Source organism: Xylocopa sonorina, chromosome 18 (assembly GCF_050948175.1).
Source record: "Xylocopa sonorina isolate GNS202 chromosome 18, iyXylSono1_principal, whole genome shotgun sequence".
Classification (NCBI taxonomy): Eukaryota; Metazoa; Arthropoda; class Insecta; order Hymenoptera; family Apidae; genus Xylocopa; species Xylocopa sonorina.
In genome coordinates this window covers 4,279,946-4,304,667 of record NC_135210.1, presented here as the reverse complement: position 1 = coordinate 4,304,667, position 24,722 = coordinate 4,279,946, and the positions used below count along the sequence as shown (strand labels likewise).

The 24,722-nt window shown below is 32.1% G+C and overlaps 6 protein-coding genes across 9 annotated transcripts; 3 read left to right on the top strand and 3 right to left on the bottom strand.

Annotated features, from left to right (window-relative positions):
• Positions 1-9,980: 9,980 nt before the first annotated feature.
• Positions 9,981-10,642, bottom strand: Rpl28 (ribosomal protein L28). Its single transcript, XM_076908165.1, has 3 exons — positions 10,504-10,642; positions 10,166-10,408; positions 9,981-10,103 (listed from the first exon to the last, which is right to left on the bottom strand). The coding sequence occupies exons 1-3, from the start codon at positions 10,627-10,629 to the stop codon at positions 10,017-10,019; spliced, it is 456 nt and encodes a 151-aa protein (XP_076764280.1). The 5' UTR covers positions 10,630-10,642; the 3' UTR covers positions 9,981-10,016.
• A 524-nt stretch (positions 10,643-11,166) lies between these two features.
• Samtor (S-adenosylmethionine sensor upstream of TORC1) lies at positions 11,167-12,885 on the bottom strand. Its single transcript, XM_076908467.1, has 3 exons — positions 12,641-12,885; positions 12,214-12,344; positions 11,167-12,110 (listed from the first exon to the last, which is right to left on the bottom strand). Exons 1-3 carry the CDS (start codon positions 12,726-12,728, stop codon positions 11,190-11,192), a joined length of 1,140 nt encoding a protein of 379 aa, XP_076764582.1. The 5' UTR covers positions 12,729-12,885; the 3' UTR covers positions 11,167-11,189.
• On the top strand, positions 12,299-15,158 carry Ubc7 (ubiquitin conjugating enzyme 7). Its single transcript, XM_076908469.1, has 4 exons — positions 12,299-12,575; positions 12,701-12,782; positions 12,964-13,082; positions 13,285-15,158. The coding sequence occupies exons 1-4, from the start codon at positions 12,521-12,523 to the stop codon at positions 13,542-13,544; spliced, it is 516 nt and encodes a 171-aa protein (XP_076764584.1). The 5' UTR covers positions 12,299-12,520; the 3' UTR covers positions 13,545-15,158.
• LOC143431597 (uncharacterized) lies at positions 13,004-22,519 on the bottom strand. Of its 4 annotated transcripts, XM_076908466.1 has the most exons (8): positions 22,380-22,519; positions 21,678-21,773; positions 21,393-21,583; positions 20,194-21,285; positions 19,477-19,680; positions 19,209-19,377; positions 18,700-19,095; positions 13,004-13,141 (listed from the first exon to the last, which is right to left on the bottom strand). In XM_076908466.1, exons 3-7 carry the CDS (start codon positions 21,507-21,509, stop codon positions 18,701-18,703), a joined length of 1,977 nt encoding a protein of 658 aa, XP_076764581.1. In that variant the 5' UTR covers positions 21,510-21,583; positions 21,678-21,773; positions 22,380-22,519; the 3' UTR covers positions 13,004-13,141; position 18,700. The 4 variants fall into 4 exon arrangements, with proteins under 4 accessions (XP_076764581.1, XP_076764578.1, XP_076764580.1 ...); XM_076908463.1 differs by having other exon boundaries at positions 19,477-21,285; XM_076908465.1 differs by lacking the exon at positions 13,004-13,141 and adding an exon at positions 16,456-18,518 and having other exon boundaries at positions 19,477-21,285.
• LOC143431602 (uncharacterized) lies at positions 22,092-23,073 on the top strand. The gene is made up of 2 exons (XM_076908470.1): positions 22,092-22,751; positions 23,000-23,073. Exons 1-2 carry the CDS (start codon positions 22,382-22,384, stop codon positions 23,071-23,073), a joined length of 444 nt encoding a protein of 147 aa, XP_076764585.1. The 5' UTR covers positions 22,092-22,381.
• A 127-nt stretch (positions 23,074-23,200) lies between these two features.
• Positions 23,201-24,632, top strand: LOC143431600 (solute carrier family 66 member 3). The gene is made up of 5 exons (XM_076908468.1): positions 23,201-23,331; positions 23,488-23,671; positions 23,803-24,025; positions 24,112-24,232; positions 24,304-24,632. The coding sequence occupies exons 2-5, from the start codon at positions 23,526-23,528 to the stop codon at positions 24,435-24,437; spliced, it is 624 nt and encodes a 207-aa protein (XP_076764583.1). The 5' UTR covers positions 23,201-23,331; positions 23,488-23,525; the 3' UTR covers positions 24,438-24,632.
• Positions 24,633-24,722: the final 90 nt, after the last annotated feature.

Here is a 24,722-nt window from a genome sequence, read left to right as displayed (position 1 = left end):
GAGGAGCTTGAAAATATGAATCTGTATCTCATGAAAATCTTCCGCGCCAGAAAATTCTAACAACGGCAATATTCAATAAAATTTGCTTTTCAAACTTTGCTTTCGAGAGAATTGAGCTTGAAAATTTATTTGCACTGTACTAATTTCTGTTGTTTATATCCTAAATAATTTTACTTGAAAATCTTTATCATAATTGTATCTACTACACTAGCTCAGAAAACTTTCTCATTAAAATTAAACTCTATTTAAATTAATTTAAATATGATTAAAACCTATGGCAGCCATTTGCTCGAGTTATTTGCTACATAATTTTTAATTACATCATACCACCGTATGATATAATTAACAATTATATATCAAATACATAGTTCCCGGGTCTCACCACGTGGAGGTTGCTGCGAATGGAGACCCACCCTAACCGCGTCCCATCCACCCTCCTTTTGCACAAATTATTATTAAATAGCACCTCCTTTTAATGTACATTTGCAACGCGGTTAGCCTTCAATCGCTATGCAAATAGACAGCAAAATGAGTATTGTAAAGAATTCTCGCCAAACAATAAGGCTATCTTAACAATTACTTACGTAGCTAAAAATTTACTTAATCTACTAAGCGTATTATATCTACTTAATCTACTAAGCGTACTAAATCTACTTAGTCTACTTTAAAGCTAATTTAATTTAAATACTACCCATCCAGCTGGAATCTACCTAAATTTAAGAGAAATTATTCCTACCTATCAATAATTGAAACATGTTTCACCCTACCTATGTAAAAATCTAATGGAATTTGTAAAGATCTTATATGATGTATGTACCTGAGAACAGAAATGTCTCAACCTGCCTACGTAAAAATCTAATTGAATTGAACCCATAATACATCCAGAAACAGACATACATCTTTCAACCTGCCTACGTAAAAATCTAATAGAATTGAACCCATAATACATCCAGAAACAGACATACATCTTTCAACCTGCCTACGTGAAAATCTAACAGAATTGAACCCATAATACATCCAGAAACAGAGTCATACATCTTTCAACCTACCTATGTAAAAATCTAATGGATCTGAATCCATGTGATACATCCAGAAACAAAGACAAAACAACAAAACAGGGAATCAAACCAAAAGGAAACCAATGTGCGACACACATGTATCTGATAACAGAAAATTCAAGATCGGAGTAATTTACGGAGAAATTACAATAGAAACGATTCAAAGATTACACCACGAAACAAAAACCACCAAGAAAAACGTATGAAGGAAAACTGCAAACACTAAACATCTGAAACAAGAATGAACAACACACAAAAAAATAACATAGTATGTATAAAATATCGGTAGGTTTAGTATTAATAAATCGTACAGAAAAAATATATATAAATAGACACATACATATACCTCCTTTTAATAATTATAGACACATATATATACTTCCTTTTTAATAATTAGGTCTACAGGCATCTTCCAAAATTTTAGATCTGTAACAAAGTTGTATAATTGGTTAATGATAGCACATAATATCCCTTCTTTTTATATAATATATATATTTTTGTCACTTACTTACTTTGATTAATATTGACCTGTCTGTATTTCCATCTGTACGATACCATATACAAATTCTCCAAATCCATCATCTAAATATCTATCTAAAATCGTGAGTCTAAAACAAACTTACTTAATGGATTAATAAAAGCACATTAATTAAACAATAATATATTAATTAAACAATGACAATAAACAAGATATATTTTAATGAAATATTATATGTCTTATGGTGTGGTAAAACCTAAGAATTTACTTCTAATTTATACAAAATATTAACTCTTTAAAAATAAAATAATAATAATATTCTAATTAAATATTAGTAGTTTCGTTCTTAATGCTCAATAAATTTCAAAGCTGTCATAAATAATGATATACAAAGGATATCTAGAATATTTCCAGATCAGTCATGAGAAGCACAATACTAAACAAATTCTGACTTTACAAACGTACAAATTACTGTTTATTTTAATGACAAACGCTCGATTCCCAACGACATAAAGATAAACATAACACTCATTATAATTAATTTTTATTATCATTAAAAATGATGAGTGAAATATTTTATCTTTTTCGTTATCTTTTTTCCATTAAATGTAAGAAAGTAAGGAATATGTCAATCAACCGAGAAAAAAGTGAGAAAATTATCGCGAAAATTGCCTGGCAATTTGCCAGGGCCTTCTTTATAATTCGTAGTATTAATTAATCGCGAGGTGCGTCATAAAAAAGCAATACGCGAGCAGTCACCTAAGGACGCTTTTTATGATTCGGAAATCTAATTTATGCACCCAGAATTTAAATACGCAACACTAATAAACTAGATTTTAGAAGAAATGATCTATTTAGGTGCAATGTCACCATAGTGCAATGTAGCTTTTTCAGCTACGTAGGTGACTCTAAGTGCAAGATCATACTTCCATTTATGAAACAATCATGAAAAAAATGAGCAAAAATATCGCGAAAATTGCCTGCCAAAATTGACAGGGCCTTTTTTATAATTCGTAACTTTATGTTCGCAACACTAATTAAGGTACTTTTATATTATTTGTACATTACCTTTCAAGTGTGATTCCACAGTGTTAGTGGAAGATTTGGGCATTACGTTGAACGCTACACTATCGTGAAAAACGCGTCATTCATTATCGCAACACTAAATGGAATTAAGGACTAAACAATTGAAGAAATATCAAATATAATTTAATCATATTCGCGAAGCAAATGTAAACAAGCAATAATTGAGCAAACAATCGCGATCTCATGATTCGCAACACTAAAAGAGCAACCACGATTATCATTTTTACGCAACTCTAATTCAAAGCGCGATATATTAATTAATACGCAACTCTAATAAACATCGCGACCTAAGGTTAATCGCAACTCTATTAACAATCGCGATCTGTAGATAATCGCAACTCTAATTGAAACCGTAATTTATTATTCGCAACACTACAATTGAAAACCGCGATTCGCCCAACATCCGATGGGCCAGCAGGCTTTGCTGGCTAAAATATACTACACAAATACGAGCATAATGACAAACTACTGACAAGCAATGACTCTGCATCGAGAGGGTTGCCTGCCTCTGAATGCATAGTCATTAGTAGTAGCCCTCTTCTCCGGGCCTCTTCGGCATATAGCCTCTTCTTTCTTCGGGCATGAAGCCCAGGACCCTGAAACTTATATCTAAGCTCGAGATTCCCTAATCACCAACCAACAAATGACTCAAAAAATCAATCAAAACATGAAACGAGACAGCTAACGGCACGCAAGACGACCAACGAGTAAAGAAATCGTTGTCCGTGCAAAACGTGCCAAATCTCGAGCAGTAAACGTTCGTTTCGTGCAAATCGCGACCGCGACCGCGGGGCGATTCGAAAAATCGATCGAGTAAAGCCAGTGGCGAACGGCATACCCCGTTCGCGCCAGCTAGACCGTCGATCTTTCAAATCTAATTTCCTGAAACAGGTTGAACCACGCGAGAAAAAACGCGCCTGCCCGATCGGTGACTGTGGTCAACCTGCCCGGCCCTACCTACTTAAATCTATCACACAATCATACCAGAGTAAATTACCTATCCTACCGAACGCTATATTTAAAAAATGGCAACAGACTCACACCAACACATACATACAACACACGGAATAGTCGCGAACTTGCATACTATCTCACACTTTTTCACATCTATTGCAATCTGAGGGATATTACCGATCGTTGTACAGTACTATTACTATATGTAATAATATATTTTACTACTATTATATGTACATTACTATTATTATTTGTAATAATATATTTTACTATTCTTATATGTACATTACTATTATTATATGTAATAACATATTCTATGGAATGAATGCAATAGTTAATGTTTATTAAAAACGTACGTATTCCCACAGTCTAATCACACGTGTAGTAAATACGTCGTACAATACACTAAGACATCAGATTGCAAATAATCTTATAAACTAGTGGGGAATCATCGTACCCATCACCTTTTCCCCATCCAAGTAGCAAATGGCACGTGAATGGGGTCCTGGCAACGAACACGGAAAAGGAAGCTGAAAATCCTGATCTAAATATCATGATTAGTATAAAAGCAACAACACATATCAACCGTACTTCGGTTCCTACTGTTTTATTTTATTTATTCACATATCAAGTCATTCATTGATAGTTATTACACTGCATGGAGGTGTAAAGAATTCTATTTTCAATCCTAACTCAAACACGATCTGTACTCATGATCTTAGAAACGATCAAGTGAAAAATACACGAGATTGCCGATATAGCCACCAGCGTGGTTGACGCATTTTCGCGTCCGCGAAAATGGTTAACGTGACCAGAATGTAATCGACTAACATTCCAGACACGGCCTCCCATGAGGCAGGAATTGAGATACGCTCAATTAGCGCGCCACGAACCCCTAAGCGAGATCCGCAGCTACCAATACCCTTGGTGGGGGTGGCGGGCTCCCCCGTCTGCCTTTCGGAATAGCCGAGGGCCTTACGGACGGGGAAGGGCGCCCGTACTGGGACGCGATATCGGCAACGATAAACTACTTCAACTTACTTTATGCAGCGTAAAATTAACTATCAATTATTAAATATTTCCTCGAGACATGAAAGAGGAGCTTCACAATTCATTTTAACATTATAACGTACAGATGTGAGTACAAAAGCGCGGCGCGACGCGAACAAAGTGAGTGAGAAACTATCGACATCCTTTCGGATGTAACCCTTCCTTCGAAACGGACCCTCCCCCCATGGAATCTCAGAAAGAAGCAAAGCAAACACATAGGAGGTTACTACTACAGCCACCAGTACCATTTGACGTATTTTCACGTCCGCGAGATGTTTAACGTGACCAGGTGCCGACGGTGACACCCAGGCACGACCTCCCTTGAGGCAGGGATTGGGATACGCCCAATCAGCCGGCAGTGAACCCAGTGCAGTATCTAGTACGCAGTCCACCACTACCGAAGCCCTCGGTGGGGGTGACGGACTACCCCGTCTGCCTTTTGGAATAACCAAGGGCCTTACGCAACGGGGTAGAGGCCAATACTGGGACGCTATAGTGGGAACACTTCGCTACTCGACGATGAACGCAAAAAGTTCATTTATTGACTGACAAGAATAATTGAATTTAAATTCAAAATTAAATTTCAAATTATAGTTAAATTCGATATTAAAATTAAATTTAAAATCAATTGTTTACACCCCGTACATTTAATGATAGAAGGAAATGGGAAGTGCCTCTCTCATTGTCTCGACGAATATTTAATTCGATATATATTTAATATAGACCATTTATATATATATATATATATATATATATATACACATGTAGACACACAATTATAAATGTACTAATTTCGAGCGATCTCGTCATCAAAGCAATCATTCTAAGATATGAAAATAATATTCAAGCTCGATGCTTTGATTTCAAAATCTACTCGACACAAAATGTTTTCTTGCACGTGTAATATGACATAGTTTCGGTAATCCAATAAATAGACTTTAATTATACAAATACTATATTGACTTAGATAGACTTTAATTATACAAATACTGTATTGACTTAGATAGACTTTAATTATACTCTAATTATACAACAAAAGCTATACTATAAAGTTACAATATATTTCATATATATGATATTTATCATATATATTTATCATATATTTCATGTGTTCAATTTTCAATAAATGCAAATTCGGTTAAATGACTAAAACATTTGATACACTTTATGAACATCATGGTACAATAATTATAATTATCACAGAAACTAAGTCGGAGGATATCAGACTTCACCACTACGCACTGCTACAGCAAGGCAGTTGTAATATATACTACTTATTTATTCATACAAATATATAATACCCATATATATACATGTATATGTAATTATTATTATTCATAATATTTAATTCTCATATATATTAACATCTAAAATATTACTTTCAGTTAAAACTTTCGAAAAATTCGTACCATGTGCATCGAATATTATAATACCCGTATTTACTTATTTAATAATTATCAATATTACTATTATTATATTGTTACATTTAAAAACGCGAAGTGCAAGAAAACCTATCCTGAGCTAATATATAATACACAAAATAAATGTTACTACTCATGGATATAGGAGTATATCCATGGTCATTATGCTCATAAAAGAAATTCTACGTAATTACAACCAGTCACCCGTGCCGATTTGGACCTTTCATCCTACGACATGTTGAGTGACCAGAGGAACTTAAAGGCATGCGACTCACCGACCGTAGATCGATGATGCTGCTGAAGTCTGGAAGATGTCATCAGAGATGCTTGTGATGTCCAGAGGAAATCATCGGAGATACTGCTGACGTTTGGAGGAACTGCTGCTGTTGCTGCTGCTGCTGCCCCAGTGAAATCGTCGTAGATATTGAAAATGCCTGAAGAAAGTCATATTTTGAATTAAAATTCATGCTATCACACAACGAATCAGTTAACAAAAAATATTAAGAAATGATGCTTACCTCTAGGAGGACATCATGAACGTTGTCGCCAGGGTAGAAGTGGTAAGATGAATCCATCGTAGAATAAGCTGTAAAACTTCAAAAAGAACAAAGCAATTAGGATTAAGTTTACGAAAATGTCTATAGAAATTTAGTATTCCATAATTAAAATAAAACAGATAATTACATTTTTGGCTCCTGGAGCACAGCAATATCCATTTCAAGCAGGCGATGATGTGACTCTAATACCGGATATAAACATTTAAAAAATAAAAAAAAAAATAAAAATAAAAGTCTATTATAATACTGTAATAAGAAATATGATAATTTACGAAGCAAACACTGACTCTAGTCTCGCGTATTATTACTATGACAAATTAATGTAATTAGAATTAGAGCAGCTATGCTCGAAAAAATATAAAAAAGTTAAGCGGAGCAAACACTGATTCTACCAACCGCATTGCGCGCGGTCACCAAAATTTTCTGGAAGACAACTATTATTAGTGGGGGGACAAAGGGAAGAAATAAATAAGACACAGTTTTATTTTTCATATTATTTTTCTTTTTCTTCGAGCGTTTGTTCATGAAAATAACTCTCTGTTAAAGCTGCTAAAGCTGTGTGAAATATCATGTATAAATGTTATGAAATATTTGCAAATATTGCAAATTATTAATTAATAATGCATGACTGATCTGTATGATTTTTACTTTGACACCATTTGTTATCAGAATTTAAAACATATTGAAATTTACTAATTTGTTAATTATATCATATGTTATAAGCTAATCATTTATTACTCATTATGTATATATTATGAATTAAAATTTAAATTTTACCACACAATGAATCAATTAAGAAATAATGTAAACGATTCACCTTTTACCTTTATGATATTTCTTTTTTAATAATAAATTCAATATTACCATAAAATCTCCATAAATACATCTGCTACTGTCTCAATCGTTATTATTCATTGTGATGTATATAAACCCTCATTTTAATCATTTGGAATGTCTCATCAATTAATGATCTATAACAATGCAGAATAGAACAGTCGTAATCAGAATGTGTAATAATAAAACCAATTGTATTGAAATTATACAATAATCAAACTCAAATCGCGTTTTAAAAGTGAAAAAATCTACAGAGAATTGTAAGAATGAAATGCACGAGCAACAGATAGACAAAGAAAGGTCAAACAATTGATTTACATTTAGAATACTAATAACGTTCGATATATAATTAACCATGAGTAGGTATTAGTTGAATAAAGAGTTGGTAACGATAAAGATGCTTGTAGAATAACAACTGTGAATATTCTGCAGTCGATAAGCAAGTTTGTTACATACCTCGGAAATAGCGAGACAGGTTTCGACATGTACGGCAAGACAACAGACACTAGCGCGCCGTACCACTGCGTACCCGTATACCCCACTCCGCAACCACACTCGACGTCACAGTTCGCCACTTCGCTCACGCTATAAACAGAGCGCCAAATTGAAATTATGTTTCTAGAATACCATGTACACGCGCGAAAATGCCAAAAGACAACTCATTCAATATTAAAACTTCGAAATGAAGATTTGAAGCAAAGATGAGAACATACGCTAGCGCCATGACAGCTTAAACTATTCAACGAGGCATTTGTATCTGAACGCGTGCGCATTCGAACATTAACACAATCGCTATTTCAAACTCAAATGTATCTTAACAAAAACTGTACTCACTAATTTATCGAGATGACAGTTGTTACGTAGCTAATAATTCTTCGTGTAGTTTCTATGTTGTTCGTGTAGTTTGTGTGTTGTTGTTAGAGAATCCAGATTGTCTTGTAAATTTCTTGAAGGAGAGTTATTTATTTTTATTGTACTAAAAAGTACAGTTTATATGTTTAGTGAATCCCAGTAGATTTGTAGAATTCTTGAAAAGTTTCTTCTTAAATTTCTTGAGAGTTTACTGAACTGGAGTTGCTTCGTTCCTGGAGGTCCTTCCCCCGTCAAGTCAAGATTAACAATGCGAATTGTGTAAAAAAATCGGCTCCTTATATAGCCAAACGTAGTGCAGCCGTTAACCAATCAGATCGTTCGCGGGCGAAAAGCATTAACCAATCAGAGTTGAAGCGATCTGATTGGTTAACGACTGATAGCACGTTTGGGTATATAAGGGCACAGGTTTTTGAATAAACTTTAATATCGAACTTGAGCTGCTAGGGGGAAGAACATCAGCGCTTGTACTTACATTTAGTACATAGGAGCAATTAATTTCTTTTATAAAGTTAAGTTTTTCAATACAAGATGATAAAGCTGGCTGGAAGAAACAGCATTAAAGTTAATGAATGTTTGATTTAAGACCTTGTATTGAATAATTTACGTTGAAAACAATAAAATCATATTTTTTTCATATTACATAAAAAGAATAGAATACTCGTTCTTAGTCATAATTAGTCATTCGCAACGTTACCAATTAAATTGAAACTATAATTTGCGATGAGATGGACCATCATTCCATCGATCGAAAAGCAAAATTATGTTATAATTCTAGGTAGGGAAAATATATAATATATTATGATAAAATATTTTACATTTACATAGATATAATATACAGATAATTACTTTACTGTCCTTTAGATCTCAAAACCATTCTAAACACTTATCCCCGCACGATGTTATTAACTCGCAAAAACCTTAATGCGTTTACCTAAAACAAATCACTTTCATTAATAATTTTCTTTTCTTTTCTTTTCTTTAAAACAATATTTTCATTTATTAATTTCAGCTAGCAAATACTATGATTAATCATGGCACTCATAGATCTTGGTGGTTGCAAATTCATCACAATAAATTAGAAAAACTAATTAAAATAACATTTATACCAGCCCTACTTACTGTTTATAAGATGCCATTAAATACCCATGAAAGTCCATTATTGTGCCTAAAAGTAATTTTAATTGCTATTAATAATTTTGCTAATCATGTTTCTAAGAAATGTTTATAAATTAAATAGTTATCTCAGATAGCAAATACACGATTTAATCATGGCATTCATTGATCTTGGTGGTTGAAATATTCATCATATATGAAATATACAAAACAAAAAGTAATAAACTCAATGTAACTCACCTGAAATAAAAAAGGTCTTCAGTATGCATTTTTCACCTGCAAAATAAAAATAGAAATAAATATTAATATATGCTCAACAATAAGACAATCATGTTAACTTACCTTTAATGTATATTGTATATAGATAATTGTTTCAATTTGGAATTGTTGCAATAAATACACTAGACATAACTGCAAAGAAGATATGTTATAACTAAAATAAAATAAAAATACTTATTTTTCTTCCCAAGGCAACAATTATATGTAATTACATCAAACTAAATATATATTGGTAAATAGTTAACAAATCTTCTTTACTGTATGTTACATCCATAAATTTACATTAAAATGAATATTTATTAATATACACAAATTAATCAGCCTTTTTAGTTGTACGAGTCTTTTTAGCAGGTAAAGGCTTTTGAGAACGTAACACGGCACTGGCGCGACGTAGTGCAACCTAGAAATTAATATATTTTAAATAAATAAATAGATTTTATTAGTTATTCAAAATTAAATTACCTTAGTAAGATCTACACGATATTTATTCTTTGTCAGCAATCTTTTCAATTTGTATAAAGAACGACGGGCACCAGCTTTCATTGTGCATCGCACTGTAGATTTTGCAGGCTTCTTTACTGCCTTTGCCTTTTTATAAACTACTGTGAATCCTTTTTTGTCAGGAGTGTCAACGATGCCAACACTTTTTTTTTGAATTAAACCAGAATAACGATAACTACTTAGGTTGGTCAAATTATTAGGTTCCTGCAATTTTATATCATACACCATACAAATTATCGTGAAAAATAACTATAATTTCTAAACAAAATACTTAAACAATGTTAGCGTAATATACACACCGTCGAAAATGGCTTGTTAATATTGCGTTTTTTTAATAAAAACGCATTGTTATTACGAATAATCATCCAATTTAAATGGGACGACATCTTGAATGGCCTGAAATAGTCACGAATTAATACACTCATTTCGATTTTATAAAGATTCGAAATAAAAATATATAAATAAGAAGTTTTAGCAGCTGTAACCTGTACTTCTAGACTATAAATCTCTAATTCTATTTGAATTAGAAATTTCTGTATTTACTCTGGACAAAATAATATATTTTATTCTACCTTACTGAACGACATAATTGTTATGGTGTAATAATTAGGAAATGAAAGATATAAATGTAATAAATAGCAAAGAACAGCTTACCACGTGCACGACCACAGGAAACAAGATCAGAAAGGAACACTTAACATGGCGTGTAAAATGGATGACAATTTCTAGGAAATTATGTACAAATTTATAAATGTCCCTATGTGAAGCCATTTCTGAAATTCTTCGATAAGATACTATGATATTGGTATCTTTTATTAAGTACTATGATGAGTAATAAAGTAGTCGAAAGCTATTTTATTTTATTTGGTATTTTCTTTATACATTATGCAAATAATTATAATTTAATAGAAAAAGGGAGGGACAGATATGTATATTCTCAATACAATTAGAATATTCAAACATTCTACAATTAAGCGTATCACATTTATTCGAACGGTAATTCGTTGAACATAGACATTACTTCATTCTTATCGTATTCCTTTTTATCTTGTTCTTCGATTTTGTTACATACATTTCGAAAATCTTGTGGGATATAAATTGAAGTATCATGTGAATACAAATCGTTCTGGGACAATTTTTGTAAATTTGCCCATCTTACCGCGACGTCTTTAAACCTGCATTTTCTAAATATTATACAATGTATATGTCTGAGTTTCTCATACTTTATCCTCATAAATCCTAGTTTACTAAGAACATATTTCCATGATTTCATAATCTTAGCATTTGCACCAACATGCTTTGAATCAGGACTTATGATAAAAAGTATACCACCAGCTTGTAGTAGCTCATAGGCTTTTTTGCAACAAATGTACCTTTGTTTTGGGCAGGGTAAATATTCTAAGAATAAAGAAAATACAACTACATGGAAACAATTTTCAGGCAACTGCAAAATTTCTTGTTTATCATTGGAAAACAATTTCTCTTTTCCTATTTGTACATTTAAGAAATCACAGCATGAAACTCTGTGTGGTATACCATTTAAATCTATTGCAGTTACTTCAAACATATCTAATCCTTGAAATGGATTATAACAGCTTCCTACATCCAATAATAATATTTTCTGTTCCAACTTATAAAAATCGTCATCAAAACATTCTGATGGCTGAGTTTTCTTATGTTCATCTGTATTACAACTTGTAGCAACTGCAGCTTCTATAATATCCGTATCTATTTTCAGTTTGATATCTTGTTCTCTTGTGTCATACTTTTGCATTCCACCATTCAAAAAATATTCCTTACATTGAAATTTAATCCACTCTATTCTAGAATATGTTGAACTTTCAGTAATCAAGTCACTCTCCATCCAATATGTAGTTGCCAATTTTTGCATAGAAAAAGCATATCTCTGGAATATAAATTAGTTGCATTATTCTCAAATAGCTTAGCAATATAAATAGCCTAATATATATACTAGAAGAGAATGTTTTCTATTACTAAAAGAATTAAACCTGCAAAACATCTTTACGACTTATATGTCGGTTCCACGCAATCTCAGGACCGTACTTCTGAGTTTCTTCTCGCAACGTGGCATGTGTATTTTTTATAGTATCTGCTAAATACTTATGTTCCTCTGTTGTCACTGGAAATTTTACATTAATGTCATTCACCCCAAACATAGCGGGAAGTTGTTCAAAAAAAGATTGTTCCTTTAATTTCGCAAAATTGTCAAACGCAAATATGTTAATCACTCTTTTCGTCTTCTTAACCTAAATGTTTCATCTCTGACGTTTCATTAAATAACTATCGTTAACCCCCATGATCAAAACAATGGCGGGTTCTGCGTTAAGACGATTAATGGCAGAGTATAAACGTAAGAATTAAATTTATTCCTATACTTCGCATCTCATTAGAAACTTCATATAAAAGCGTACTTACTACTTTTTGTTTCAATTTGATTTCGAACGATAATATAATGAAGGATTGCATAATTTACAGAGTTAACCTTAAACCCACCTGAAGGCATTATCGCAGGTCCAATAAACGAGGAAAATTTTTTTGAATGGGAAGCCTTAATCACGTTCGTATTCAAATACTAAATATTTTACTTACACCTGATACTGTCATACTTTTTACTTATTTATCGTACATTTGTATTAGAGTATCTGTGTTACATATTTTTTTCCCTCTAAAGAGTTTTATCAAGTTTTGCATTCATATAATGTAAGCCTACATAGATTAAGAAATGTATTTATTTGCAGCGGACCAGAAGGAACATGCTTTGAAGGTGGTGTATTTCCAGCAAAACTAATATTTCCACCAGACTACCCATTAAGCCCACCAAAGATGCAATTCACTTGTGAGATGTTCCATCCAAATAGTAAGATTTCTTTTAAGGAGATACTGAATTACCATTCAGAGATTTATTGCTTTCATGGTCTGCAATCACACAGTCATTAACGAATTTTTGAAAGAATTATTTCAGTGTTTTCCAAGTATTGTAATTGGCAAACCAAGAGAGTAAATAATACAGTAACAATATCAATAATACACTATTTACTTTACAATTTATTTTTATCTAGTTTATGCAGATGGAAGAGTATGTATAAGTATATTACATGCACCTGGAGATGATCCTATGGGATATGAAAGCAGTGCAGAAAGATGGAGTCCAGTCCAAAGTGTAGAAAAAATATTGTTAAGTGTAGTAAGCATGTTAGCAGAACCAAATGATGAAAGTGGAGCGAATGTAGATGCTGCCAAAATGTGGAGAGAGGACCGGCCCGAATTTGAAAGAATCGCTCAAAAGCTGGTTAGAAAAACACTTGGTATCCCACCTTAAATTAAGACATTTAGTATATAATTGAACAAAAAGATTGTAATTAAACTATCATATGATTCAATGATCAACATACACACACACACGCGTGCACGTGTATATCCTTATAAAATTTTATTTAAATGTAGTATCTAATGTGCTTATATATATATATACACAAATGTACGATTTACAGTCACATGTAATAGCAATAAGAATATTCGATCAAAAGAAAAAAAAAACCGGAAACAAACTAGTATGTCTCAAAAAATGTATTTTATTTTCAACATTGCAGTACAAACATGGGTAATCAAATACATATGCATTTGTTTACGCTTAGAGTACCCTTGACTGTAATAAAGTAATGAAAAAATTTTCTTCTTGTGCTCATACATGTGAAAAACTTGAATTGTGCAAATTATTTAAATTACAGTTACAAAAATAGTACTAAATATTCATTAGTAAACAATTCTCCATTAAATTATTTTATTACGATGTTAAAAGGGGATATTTATTGTGGTTAGAAAGTCATATTACTTGCAATAAATACAAAAATGAAACTAGAGTAACATTTTTTATGAATACATTATATGCATTTTTGGGATTAAAAACATTTGTATATCGTTGAATTTTATAATGAAAAAAACTTAATGTTACTGCTACAAATTATATGAACATATTTATCAATGGAAGGTGTTTATATGAGTAGTATACTTATTTAAATTTAGACTTAAAACTATGTTTTATCATGAAAGTAAATTATGTACCTTTTACTCAAGTTTCATTTTTTTTTTCATAGTGATGTACACTTATTTTAATGTTTCAATGAATTATCCACAAATTTGTTATTGTGCATATTCGAAAACATATCTTGTATTATCATAATATTTACAAAATTAAAAGATTTATAATAGGTTTCTGATTATCATGCATCCCTCACTCTAATGACCATCGAACTTGGTGATAAATTGTGTTAGACTAGAATAAATAAATTAAAAGATATAAAAATTATAATTAAAGACATAACAGTTAACTCTTATTAAAATAACAACAAAGAGCTTACATATTTTTAGTACTTTCATCTATTAAAAATTATGTTTGGATTATATCTTTAAAAAAGACAAAAAAATAAATGCACATATTCAGAAGTAAATTGATATTTATTAGTAAACAATACTGAATTCCAACTTAAAACGCAATGTTCATGACTAGCACTTGTAAATTATGTACGTTATAAAAAAATGATGTATCAGTATATTATAATCAAAGTACAACATTGTGAATATTTCAAAAATGTAAACCTTCTTAGTAATATTTAATTCTTCTATTTTTATTACAATATTTTTTGCAATATTTATTTGTTTTTACATATTAAAATAAAACTATGTATTTGAAATCAATTTACCCAAAATGATCTTTAAAGTAATGTGCATAATACATTAGTTTGTAAACAGATAAATATATGTATACAAGCAATTAATTTTACAGGATTTTTGAAGTGATAGAGCAATGTTATACTTTGAATACAATTAAAAGCTTTGGCATATAAGAAGTAAATTAGTACTCTATGCCAAGTGCATGTTTATAAAGAATTGTTCATAATAATTTCCTAATTTAATATTTTATTTAATCAATGCGTTTTAGGCTTGTTTTATAAAACTATGTACATTTTTTTGTTCACTTGGGTTCAGCTCTTCTTGTTAACGATTGCGAAGATGGTATTATCAAAGTGCTTCTCTCAAGTTTATAATGTAAAGATGGAATTCTAGCCAACTTTGGGAATATGATTTTCATCTCAAAAGAGGAAATGTTTGTCCCTATTACCTGCTGCACTAGAAGATGTGTTGTCATTGAAGTTTAATAATTCATTTATTAATTGGTTAGTGAGACCACTGATAAGAAGAGTTTTAACCCTGAAGTGTTCACAAAGTAAGGGAATCACAGACAACAATAGAATAATGGCAAGAACATAAGAATAGTTGATCAGGAGTTATTCTGTGGCCCACAAATCAACAGTTGCTGATAGAAATTATGCTTGAAATCAAATCTCCATAAATCAATTTGGCAATTGCTGAAGTAAAAGGAGCATGGATTAGCATGGTAAATTGTGAAGAAGCTAGAAGCTGTAAAGTTTCTATCTCTCAAAAGGAGAAGTCTCTTTATCAAATTCTCATATTTTACCAATATCAATGTTGTACAGTCTCTGCCTTATTACTTATCAGTGTAAGATCTCAGGAACTATGGATAGATTTAGTTGATCCAGATATTTATCTTTTAGATTTTGGAGAGTTTGATAGAAATATTAGAGAAGACTTCACAAAATTGTAGATGAGAATGAAAATAGACGTAGGACTCAGCTTCCATAAGTCAGTGAAATTTTAAATAATATGGGAAACAATAGAAATTGTATCTTTTATAATCAGATTCAAAGATGTCCTATTCAAAATGCTTTCTTGAAAATGTACAATTAAGTATAAACTTTTAATATTAACAATAATATCACATTTCAGTATCAAAAGTGTAGAATAAAATTCAATATTTCCTATGCACTCTTATTTAAGAGGCAGTATAAAAATATAAAACACACTTATTTATACATAATTACATAAACAAAACTTTGTTTTAAACACATTTATCATTCTACAACACTTGGCATAGAATTTGTGTATTTCTTTAATATTGATGTTAATAATAGATAAAACTTAATTAAATAAAGCATTGATACTCTTCAATAATGTGAACTTCTTCACAAGAATACATATGTGCAACTTATTATTAATGTAAAATACATTTGTTATAAAATGGTACTAATTCTGCTCTATTTATACTTCCCTCTGGCTGAGGTATCATGGTGCCTTTAATCATTAATTACACGCAAATGCTTCACAGTATGTTTCAATTTATCCTTAGACATAGTCCTTTTCAGATCCAGTAATAATAATTGTATTGCAAAATCTACCATGTGAATATTAAGTATAAAATTTGTTTGTTTAGTACTGCAAAGTGTTCACGAAAGTGCAAACAAAAATGATTTCTGAGCAATACATATATTTGGCCTTTGCTATTCCATGATTTATAAAGCTGCACAGGAAAAGCAATGCAATGAATAAAATAAAATAAAAAGTTTGATTAATTAATCTGTCTAGTAACAGTCAGTACACATTTTGTATAAAAACTTTCTCCCTTCCTTGAAAAATCTATCTTTATATCAATGCTTCATAGTGAGCTCTGTATAACATTACAGAATACAAAATTTATCAAAGTAATGTCTCTGTTTCTGAAGATGAGTTTATACACCTCTTCAGGAAAGAGACAAAAATAAAAATATATGTCATTACAATTTACTAAATTTTATCCGAAGCTCCTTTCTACTTTTTCATTTGGTTACTCGAAATTGTAAATTGAAAACGTTTTTGCTTGATTTATATTAATTCTTAATTTTAAGTTATGATCTAAAATTTATGTAACGAATGCAAATAAATTTTAGTATGAAAGTATACATTTTTGGAACTTTATCGAAATTATAAAAAAGAAAAAGATCTACGAAGGTAAAATAAGATATTACTTACAGAAAATTAAATGTACTAATATAACTAAATTCGATTAAATGCATTGCACGATGACGTAATCTTGTTAAATTTATCTGAGCACAAGAATAAAGTGACTTAGCGATTACCTTGATTCAACTGCATAATTTAAGGAATCAGAATTCTATAATTTATAATTTTACATAGCACCAGTTGCTAATCAGTTTTAACAAAGAATTTCCTTACCTTCCAAGGTAAATATCGTTATAAATCTTATTTTAAAATTTGCTATAAATAATGGAAAAAAGTGTGATACATATGAAAAATTGCACATCATAGATTAATTATCCTTTTATAGATCTAAAAAATCATAAAATACGTACATATACATGTACGTATGAATCTAATTTGTCAGGCATTAACATATTCCTGGCAATTTAATTATTCTATAAAATCAAGCAATATACACAAAAATATTTACATTATAAAGTAATAATGAAACTACGTTTCGTTAAAGAAATGATTTTTGAAAACAATTATGAGAATAATTTGCGGCAACATACAATTGATGCTTGAATGAAAATATTTATACTGCATTATGATTCCATTAGTTTGTTGAATGTTTAATCTAAGTTAATCAGTCTGTGGCAACTACTTCTAAACTTAAAACACGATACAACATGTTGAACTGATTAATATTGAAATGTGCTACAGTTGAGTCAGACACAATAACTGATTTGTATGTGCCAAACTATACCTTAGTATAACGTTAGCCTACAGCCTTCTCTCACAATTGCTTGTATGTGCAGTGTATTTAGAAATGATTTATTGACTCTATATATTAATCATTCAATGAACTTGAATGTCAAATGTAGGATGTAGATTAACTATATTCATATTCTTCTCATTTATATTAAAACATGTATTTTAGAATAACGATATAAAGACGATAATTAAATGCCATAATTGGATCTCTGACGAAAGCATAATTTATTAATTAAAATTCCATGAATTAAAACATGTTTTTAATATCTAAATGAAAAGAACAACGTAAGGTATATGGCACATAAGAAGGAATTATTTGATCACTGTCTTGCATTCATTATATATGAATATTATACATTCATCGCATCTTGTAGAGTTGTAGAGTGTTATTTTTAAAACAACAAACAGGAACTTATATTAAAATTGACACATAGAATTTGTTAAAATGATTCAATAAGTACTTTTTAAATAAAGACAAAAAACAAAAAATATAATATTTAGTCCTAATTTATCTGTGCACTTTTAATTAGATCAATATGAATTCTGATTGAAAACTGTTTTCAAACTAATTTTACTTTTTGTCTTATAATTTTTTTTTTTAGTGCTTTTATGCAATTAACTATATCGTTCATAAGTCTATATGCGAACTGCGTGGAACGGATTACCCTCTTCTTTTCAAAAAGATGTTAAATATTATGTTTAAAATCTAAATCAAGATGTAATTTATATAAAAGCCATCTATGTTGTCATATTTAGTCATAATGTCGTTTAACAAAGTTGTAAGAAACAAAATTGTATAAAACCTTTTAATTCTTAATCTATACGTATTAAACATTTGGCAAGTAATTTCACGAGAAAACGAAGAACAAAAGATTATGTATTTGTACCTCACGATAGGCCTTGCGGTGTAAAACAAATCTTCTCTAATTCACCAGTCGAAGAACTAACAGGAGATTCAGCTCTATCGTCTTGCTCAGCTAATTGCTCACTGTAGTAATGAGGTGTGCTCAAATAATCGATGAGTCGCCGGGGTAGAGGTAGAGTGGGAATAAGATCCCTGCGTACCATTTTTAAAATAACAAATCTGCACGTGTGCTGCAAACTTTGAACCTGTTTGAATCTCGATACTGGATGAAGAAGTTGCACACGCATCGGACCCAACACCGGCCGCCGATGCAGAAAAAACAAATATCTTCCGCTGCGCGAATGTTCCACCGCATTTTCGATAAAATCGACAATCGTATGAGACTTGAATTTCGTGCAACTTCCAAAGCTGAAATTACCTATGTATACGTAACGTATACAAGACAAAAAAAAAAAAAATATATATATATGTTATACATATTTGAATTATTCGAGAAAAGGACTAAGAATTAGACAAATTAGGCGCACTTACCCTGATCATGCTCTATTCTTACATGTCGTACACAACTGTTAAGTCTAAACGATAAGGAGAAAATATAATGATCATCACTACTGTCTCTCACAATGAATGACCCATCTGGTTCATTGGACAGTATTTTCTCTGCGGCTTCACCTGATATTGGGCCCCAATACCATCCATACTGTTTTAAAAGAATCATTATAATATACCTTAATATAGAATAAACAATCACCACGTACTAATATTTTTAGAAAGAGTATGAACTGTACAAACTACATACATCTTTTACTTTCTCGATACTAGCAGCAAAATCCATACTAGTATCCTCTACTGGTTCGTCATCGACTTTCGGCGGAGGAGCAGGCATTTGCGGCGGTATCGAAGTTGGACTTTCACATTTAGATACCATCGTTGTAAGCGCGTCTTCCGCTTGTTCTACACCTCCTACGTGTCCATTGCTCTTCGGCAATGGTGGTAATGCACGCTTAAAAAAAGGTAGCTTTTGTACAGAGGGGTCTACCTCCGAGGTAGTAGTATTATTATTATTAGCATGTTGGTCAGAATCAACACCCTCTTCCTCTTCTACAATTTCACCCTGTACAATGCTATTTCTTTTTTCTACGAAATGGTCCGGGGAGCCCAAACGTCTGAATCTAAATATATTGCAAAGTGTTTGTTTTAGATTTAACGAGAAATTCCGTTGACTCTTCTTAATCTTCTCCCTTTCCGAATCAACCTTCTCCTTGTGCGGTTCCTCTTTCACCTTTTTATGTTTAATACTAACAAACGAATTTTTTTTATGCTTCTTAACGTTACCATTATTATTATTGTTATTGTTATTATTATTATTATTATTGTTATTGTGAATCAGTCCATTGCTATTCTTGTTAGAAATCGGAGTATCCATCGCTGAGTCTGTATGCGGGTTACTATACCTATTGTTATTATTTACACTAATACCTTTTGGCATCGCAAGGTGTACAGGTGTACGACTTACCGGAGCTTTATTATCGCGTTTAATTTTATTTTCACTAGAATCACTGGAGCTTGAATATAGTGTTTGCAAATATTGACGCACTTCGTGTAGAGTCATATGAATTGGTTCACCGATATTATGCATATGGCCGTTTGATGTTCGTGATGTATGTCGACCAGACGTGCCAGGAACGCTGTGACGTTTCCCGTTCCCGGTTTCGTTACAGCACATATCAGATAATAGTCTCTGCGATTTAATAACATGAGTAATAGCACGAGGTTTTCCACAGTAGTGTCTAGCCTGTTGAATATGTGCCTCCAATTCGCTCTGAGAACTAGCAGATACATTTCTTCTTCTTTTACGATGATGTCTATGACGTTTAGGCCTTTGCGGTGTTCTAAGATCATGCAAAGGTCTAACTACATCTATTGGTACAGTATAAATGTCAGAATCGAAGGGCACATTGTACATATCACTAATCTCACTGGTCGTTAGAACATCATGCGACATAGCAGACGTGATAAAACTACTGTCGTCCACTTTGTGACTCAATCCTGAGGTATTTATCGAATTATGAGAACTGGACAAACGAGAAGAGGCTAAAGAGCATCGTGAATTTGGACGATTCAAAGTGTTATACGGTGTTATCAACGTAGTAGCCCCTTGGCACGACGACGGTGTCAACAAATCTGTTGCCCAAAGACGTTTAGGATTGTATACGCTACGAGTTACCACTGGTACATGGTTCGTTGCAGGTGCTATTCTCCCTTCAGGCCATGATATTCTACAAGATATTATTAATGCTTCTTCGATCGTTGACTGTACTAAATTTTCAGCATAATCGTCTATTAATCGCGAAACTTTTTGCTTCATTAATCGTGCATAGCTAAGAATCGGTGCAGACGAAGATTCAGAGTTTGGAGGAGAAGGGCTATCTTGAAACTCTGGTGGTGGTTTAATAGCTACATCGACCACTTCAACTTCTAATTTTCCATCGGTATCATTCCATCCTGGTCCTTTTTTCAATGTATTAAAATTTTCGCCGCACATACCATCCGAATAATCAAAAGAATCTTGCGACAGAGATTTACTCTCTATATCGCTTTCTTGCATCTAAAAAAAAGTCAACAATTCGTCGAATTGAACAGATGCTATATACTCTCCAATTACATACTTAAATCTTACTAGCGTACTAAACTTTATACTATAATAAATTATACCTCGATCGCAAGATGCGCTCGAACCGAATCGCTAGAAATGGACCCTCCAATTCCACTGCTACCAAGATCACTCAGAGGTCCAGTAGCGCTCAGTGAACATGACGGTGGAGAGTCCATCTCAGTAATCTTACTTTATTTGTTCGCTAAGTGACTTATAGTAGCCAAAATTTTTGGAAGTTCCACATTGTCCCCTACAATATTAGAAAGTTTCATTCTCTTACCGATATTATTTGGTTTCTGGTAAACTTTTGAAAACTGACTCCTCTAACAAATAGGCATCCTTACCTGAAAATAGCAATTACGGGCAATACGAGGATGTCTCACGATCTTCATGTTTACATATGTGCTTGTACTTTTCACGTGGTCCATTATGAATAAAAACTGAAAAGATATTTAAAATTTCCATTAGAATAGTCTAAATTTATATTTACGCAACAGTAAACTTTCTTCGCTCTTCCCTGTGATTCGTACAAAATTATGTGCCCGCTTTTCTACAGTTATTCCATGATATTGCTCTATTTAAAATAAAAACTTAACGAATTAGCCTCCTAAAAAGAATATATTTCATATTTTACGAATCTCTAGCATGCTGCTATTGATTATATAATGCGCCAAAATTCTATCGACAATTAGAATACTATAAATACAGGAGCAATGAAAAGAGTCAACAGAGAGAAAAAGATCTCCTCGCGAAAGTATTTGGTACTGTCAAAAGATACACGATACGAAAAGCCGATGCGTCTTGATATTAATCCGTGAAAGAATTTCGACCCACGTTGGCGTAGTACGAACAAGAATCGAGACATCCCTTGACACGATTCATCTTTTCAGTTGTCTATTGCGCGAAATCGTATGAAATATCTTGATCGAAGGTAAGTACATGCCATACAATGAGCACTTTAATATCCCGGCAAGGTTGATGTTTGCGTCGTAGATAGTAGTGGGCTACGTTTGACGTTTCGAAAGTTAAAAAGCGAATTTACGTACTTATGCTAGGTTACTTGCAACTCGACCGCATTCACGTAATATTCGTCAACGAGGCAGACTATCGGAGAGACGTTCATCGTTGTCACATAACGTCCGTTCAACAGACAAATCAATATTTAAAAGACAAACGCGAGTTCTTCACGTTACAGTTTAGTCCATGTCAGTTCCGTTCCCGCATTCCGTCTGTCATGCCGGGGAAGAGTTCTATTCGAGTACTTTCCGGGGCCGACGATGCATTTCACAAAAGGAGGAACTGCAGCCACCAATGTGGTTGCACAATTCGAAATGGTTTTATGTATGCACACAGCGTTAGTCATTCGTTTTCAAATGGCCAACATGCGCAAATAAAATTTTGTAGTTTCACGACGCCAAGTGGAATATATTTCCAGGACTTGATAGGTAAACATTTTAAGTATTCTTGTTTTCACAATCAGAATATTCAGAATCCAAAACGAATGTTTCTTTTAGTCCAACGATTTTTACAAGATCAAGATGCAACCATGTACTAACATGAACAGTGCCAATGCATAATACTCTTTTCAATTTCTACCTTAATTTGATCGCTTTTGTTGTTAATACCTACTATTTTTCGTTAATTTTTCATTGTTTTAATATTTCAGTACCACCTTCCGCGCAAAAGTTGTTATACCTGAAGCATTTTGAAATGTTCCTAGAAGAATGTCCAGTAACGTAAATGGTCGGCTTCGGTACGATGGCGCTATCCAACGTAACAGGCATTCCCTGACATTCCTTTGACCAATAGTTATGAGTTCTAATCCATTATTTATTTATATTTTTTGCAACTATAATTATGTAAATGTAAAACACATGTTACGAGAAAATGTCATTGGTGTACGTGAACGTTTATTAATGTGGTCGTAACTAATAACACAGTCAAAGATAATACGTATGTCAGCATTAAATGGACGTGACATTTTCTAACATACAAAGTGTAATTGAAAATTTCATAGTTTTTTCTGTTCCATAATTGCATATTACTTACTTACATACCTATTATATTTTGATGAAATTAAATTATACAATAGAAAAAGAAATTTTTAATGCACACACAATTGAAATTATATTATATATTAATATATAATTGCAGGTACATAGAAGAATTAAAATATATAAATAGTTGAGAAGATGGTACTCCAACAGTTAGCAGATTTTCTAAGCCTTATAACAATAGGCATGTGTTTCATATTAAAAATTCCTCAAATTTTACATTTATTAAGTGCTAAATCAGCTGATCAAATATCACTTGTAGGTATTTTGCTAGAATTAATAAGGTAAGTTAATAGTGTATCTTACACTTCAGTCTCATGAAATTTGATTCAACCAAAAAATCCTTTTTTTTTCTTAATATAATTTTCATATTTTTTACAAAACTAAATTGTTCATAATAATTTGTTTTTTACAGCTATACAATAATGACTAGTTACAATTACACAAATGGTTACTCAATACTCTCTTATTTGGAATACCCTATCATTCTACTGCAGGAATATGTTTTGATTTTTCTAGTTCTAAAGTATTTGAATAAATTGCATAGATTTTCAATTCTAGGCTTAATATTATACTGTACCATAAGCATTTCTTTTGCAATGCAACTTATTCCAAAAGTCGTTCTTACGATTTTAGCGGTTAGTTAATTAATTAATGATAAATTGCAAAAGAAAGTTACCTCATGTCTGTACAATAATTATTTAACTTTTCGGTTGATTTACAGCCACTGTGCACACCTATTTCCGTCTCAAGTAAAGTCATTCAACTGCTAGCAATTTTTCGAGCGAAAAATGCGGAATCAGTATCGCCAGTTACTTGGTTTATCTCCGCGTTTACTAATTTAAGTAAGTGGGCCCATAAACGTTGTAGAAATTTTTTTGAACATTTTCAATAAAACGTTGCTTTCTGTTCACAGCGAGAGTATTTACTATATGGATGGATTCGGCAGATATTTTACTACTAGGAAACTTCATTATTTCCACGATGTTAAGCTTCAGTATTATGTGCTGTGCTATATACTATAGGTGGAACCGAGTGAAGCAAGATTAAGCGGTTCGGAACTGTCTTCTTACGACAATAAATCTAGTCGGAAACGTGCCATCGAATTCTTTTTTCTGCTCAATACTTAACTACAAAGAGCAATGCTTATATACGAAATGTAAGCTAATTCTTGATAACGTTCCACAGCAATGAGATATTGTACATAGACGAACGCTTGCAGCGAATAAAAAATTTTATCAATGGATCAAACGCAAATCGTGGATCACAAACATCCATAATTCCATTCACAATTTCCTTCCGAATCGCGTGCATCATTTGCCCATCTGTGCCAGG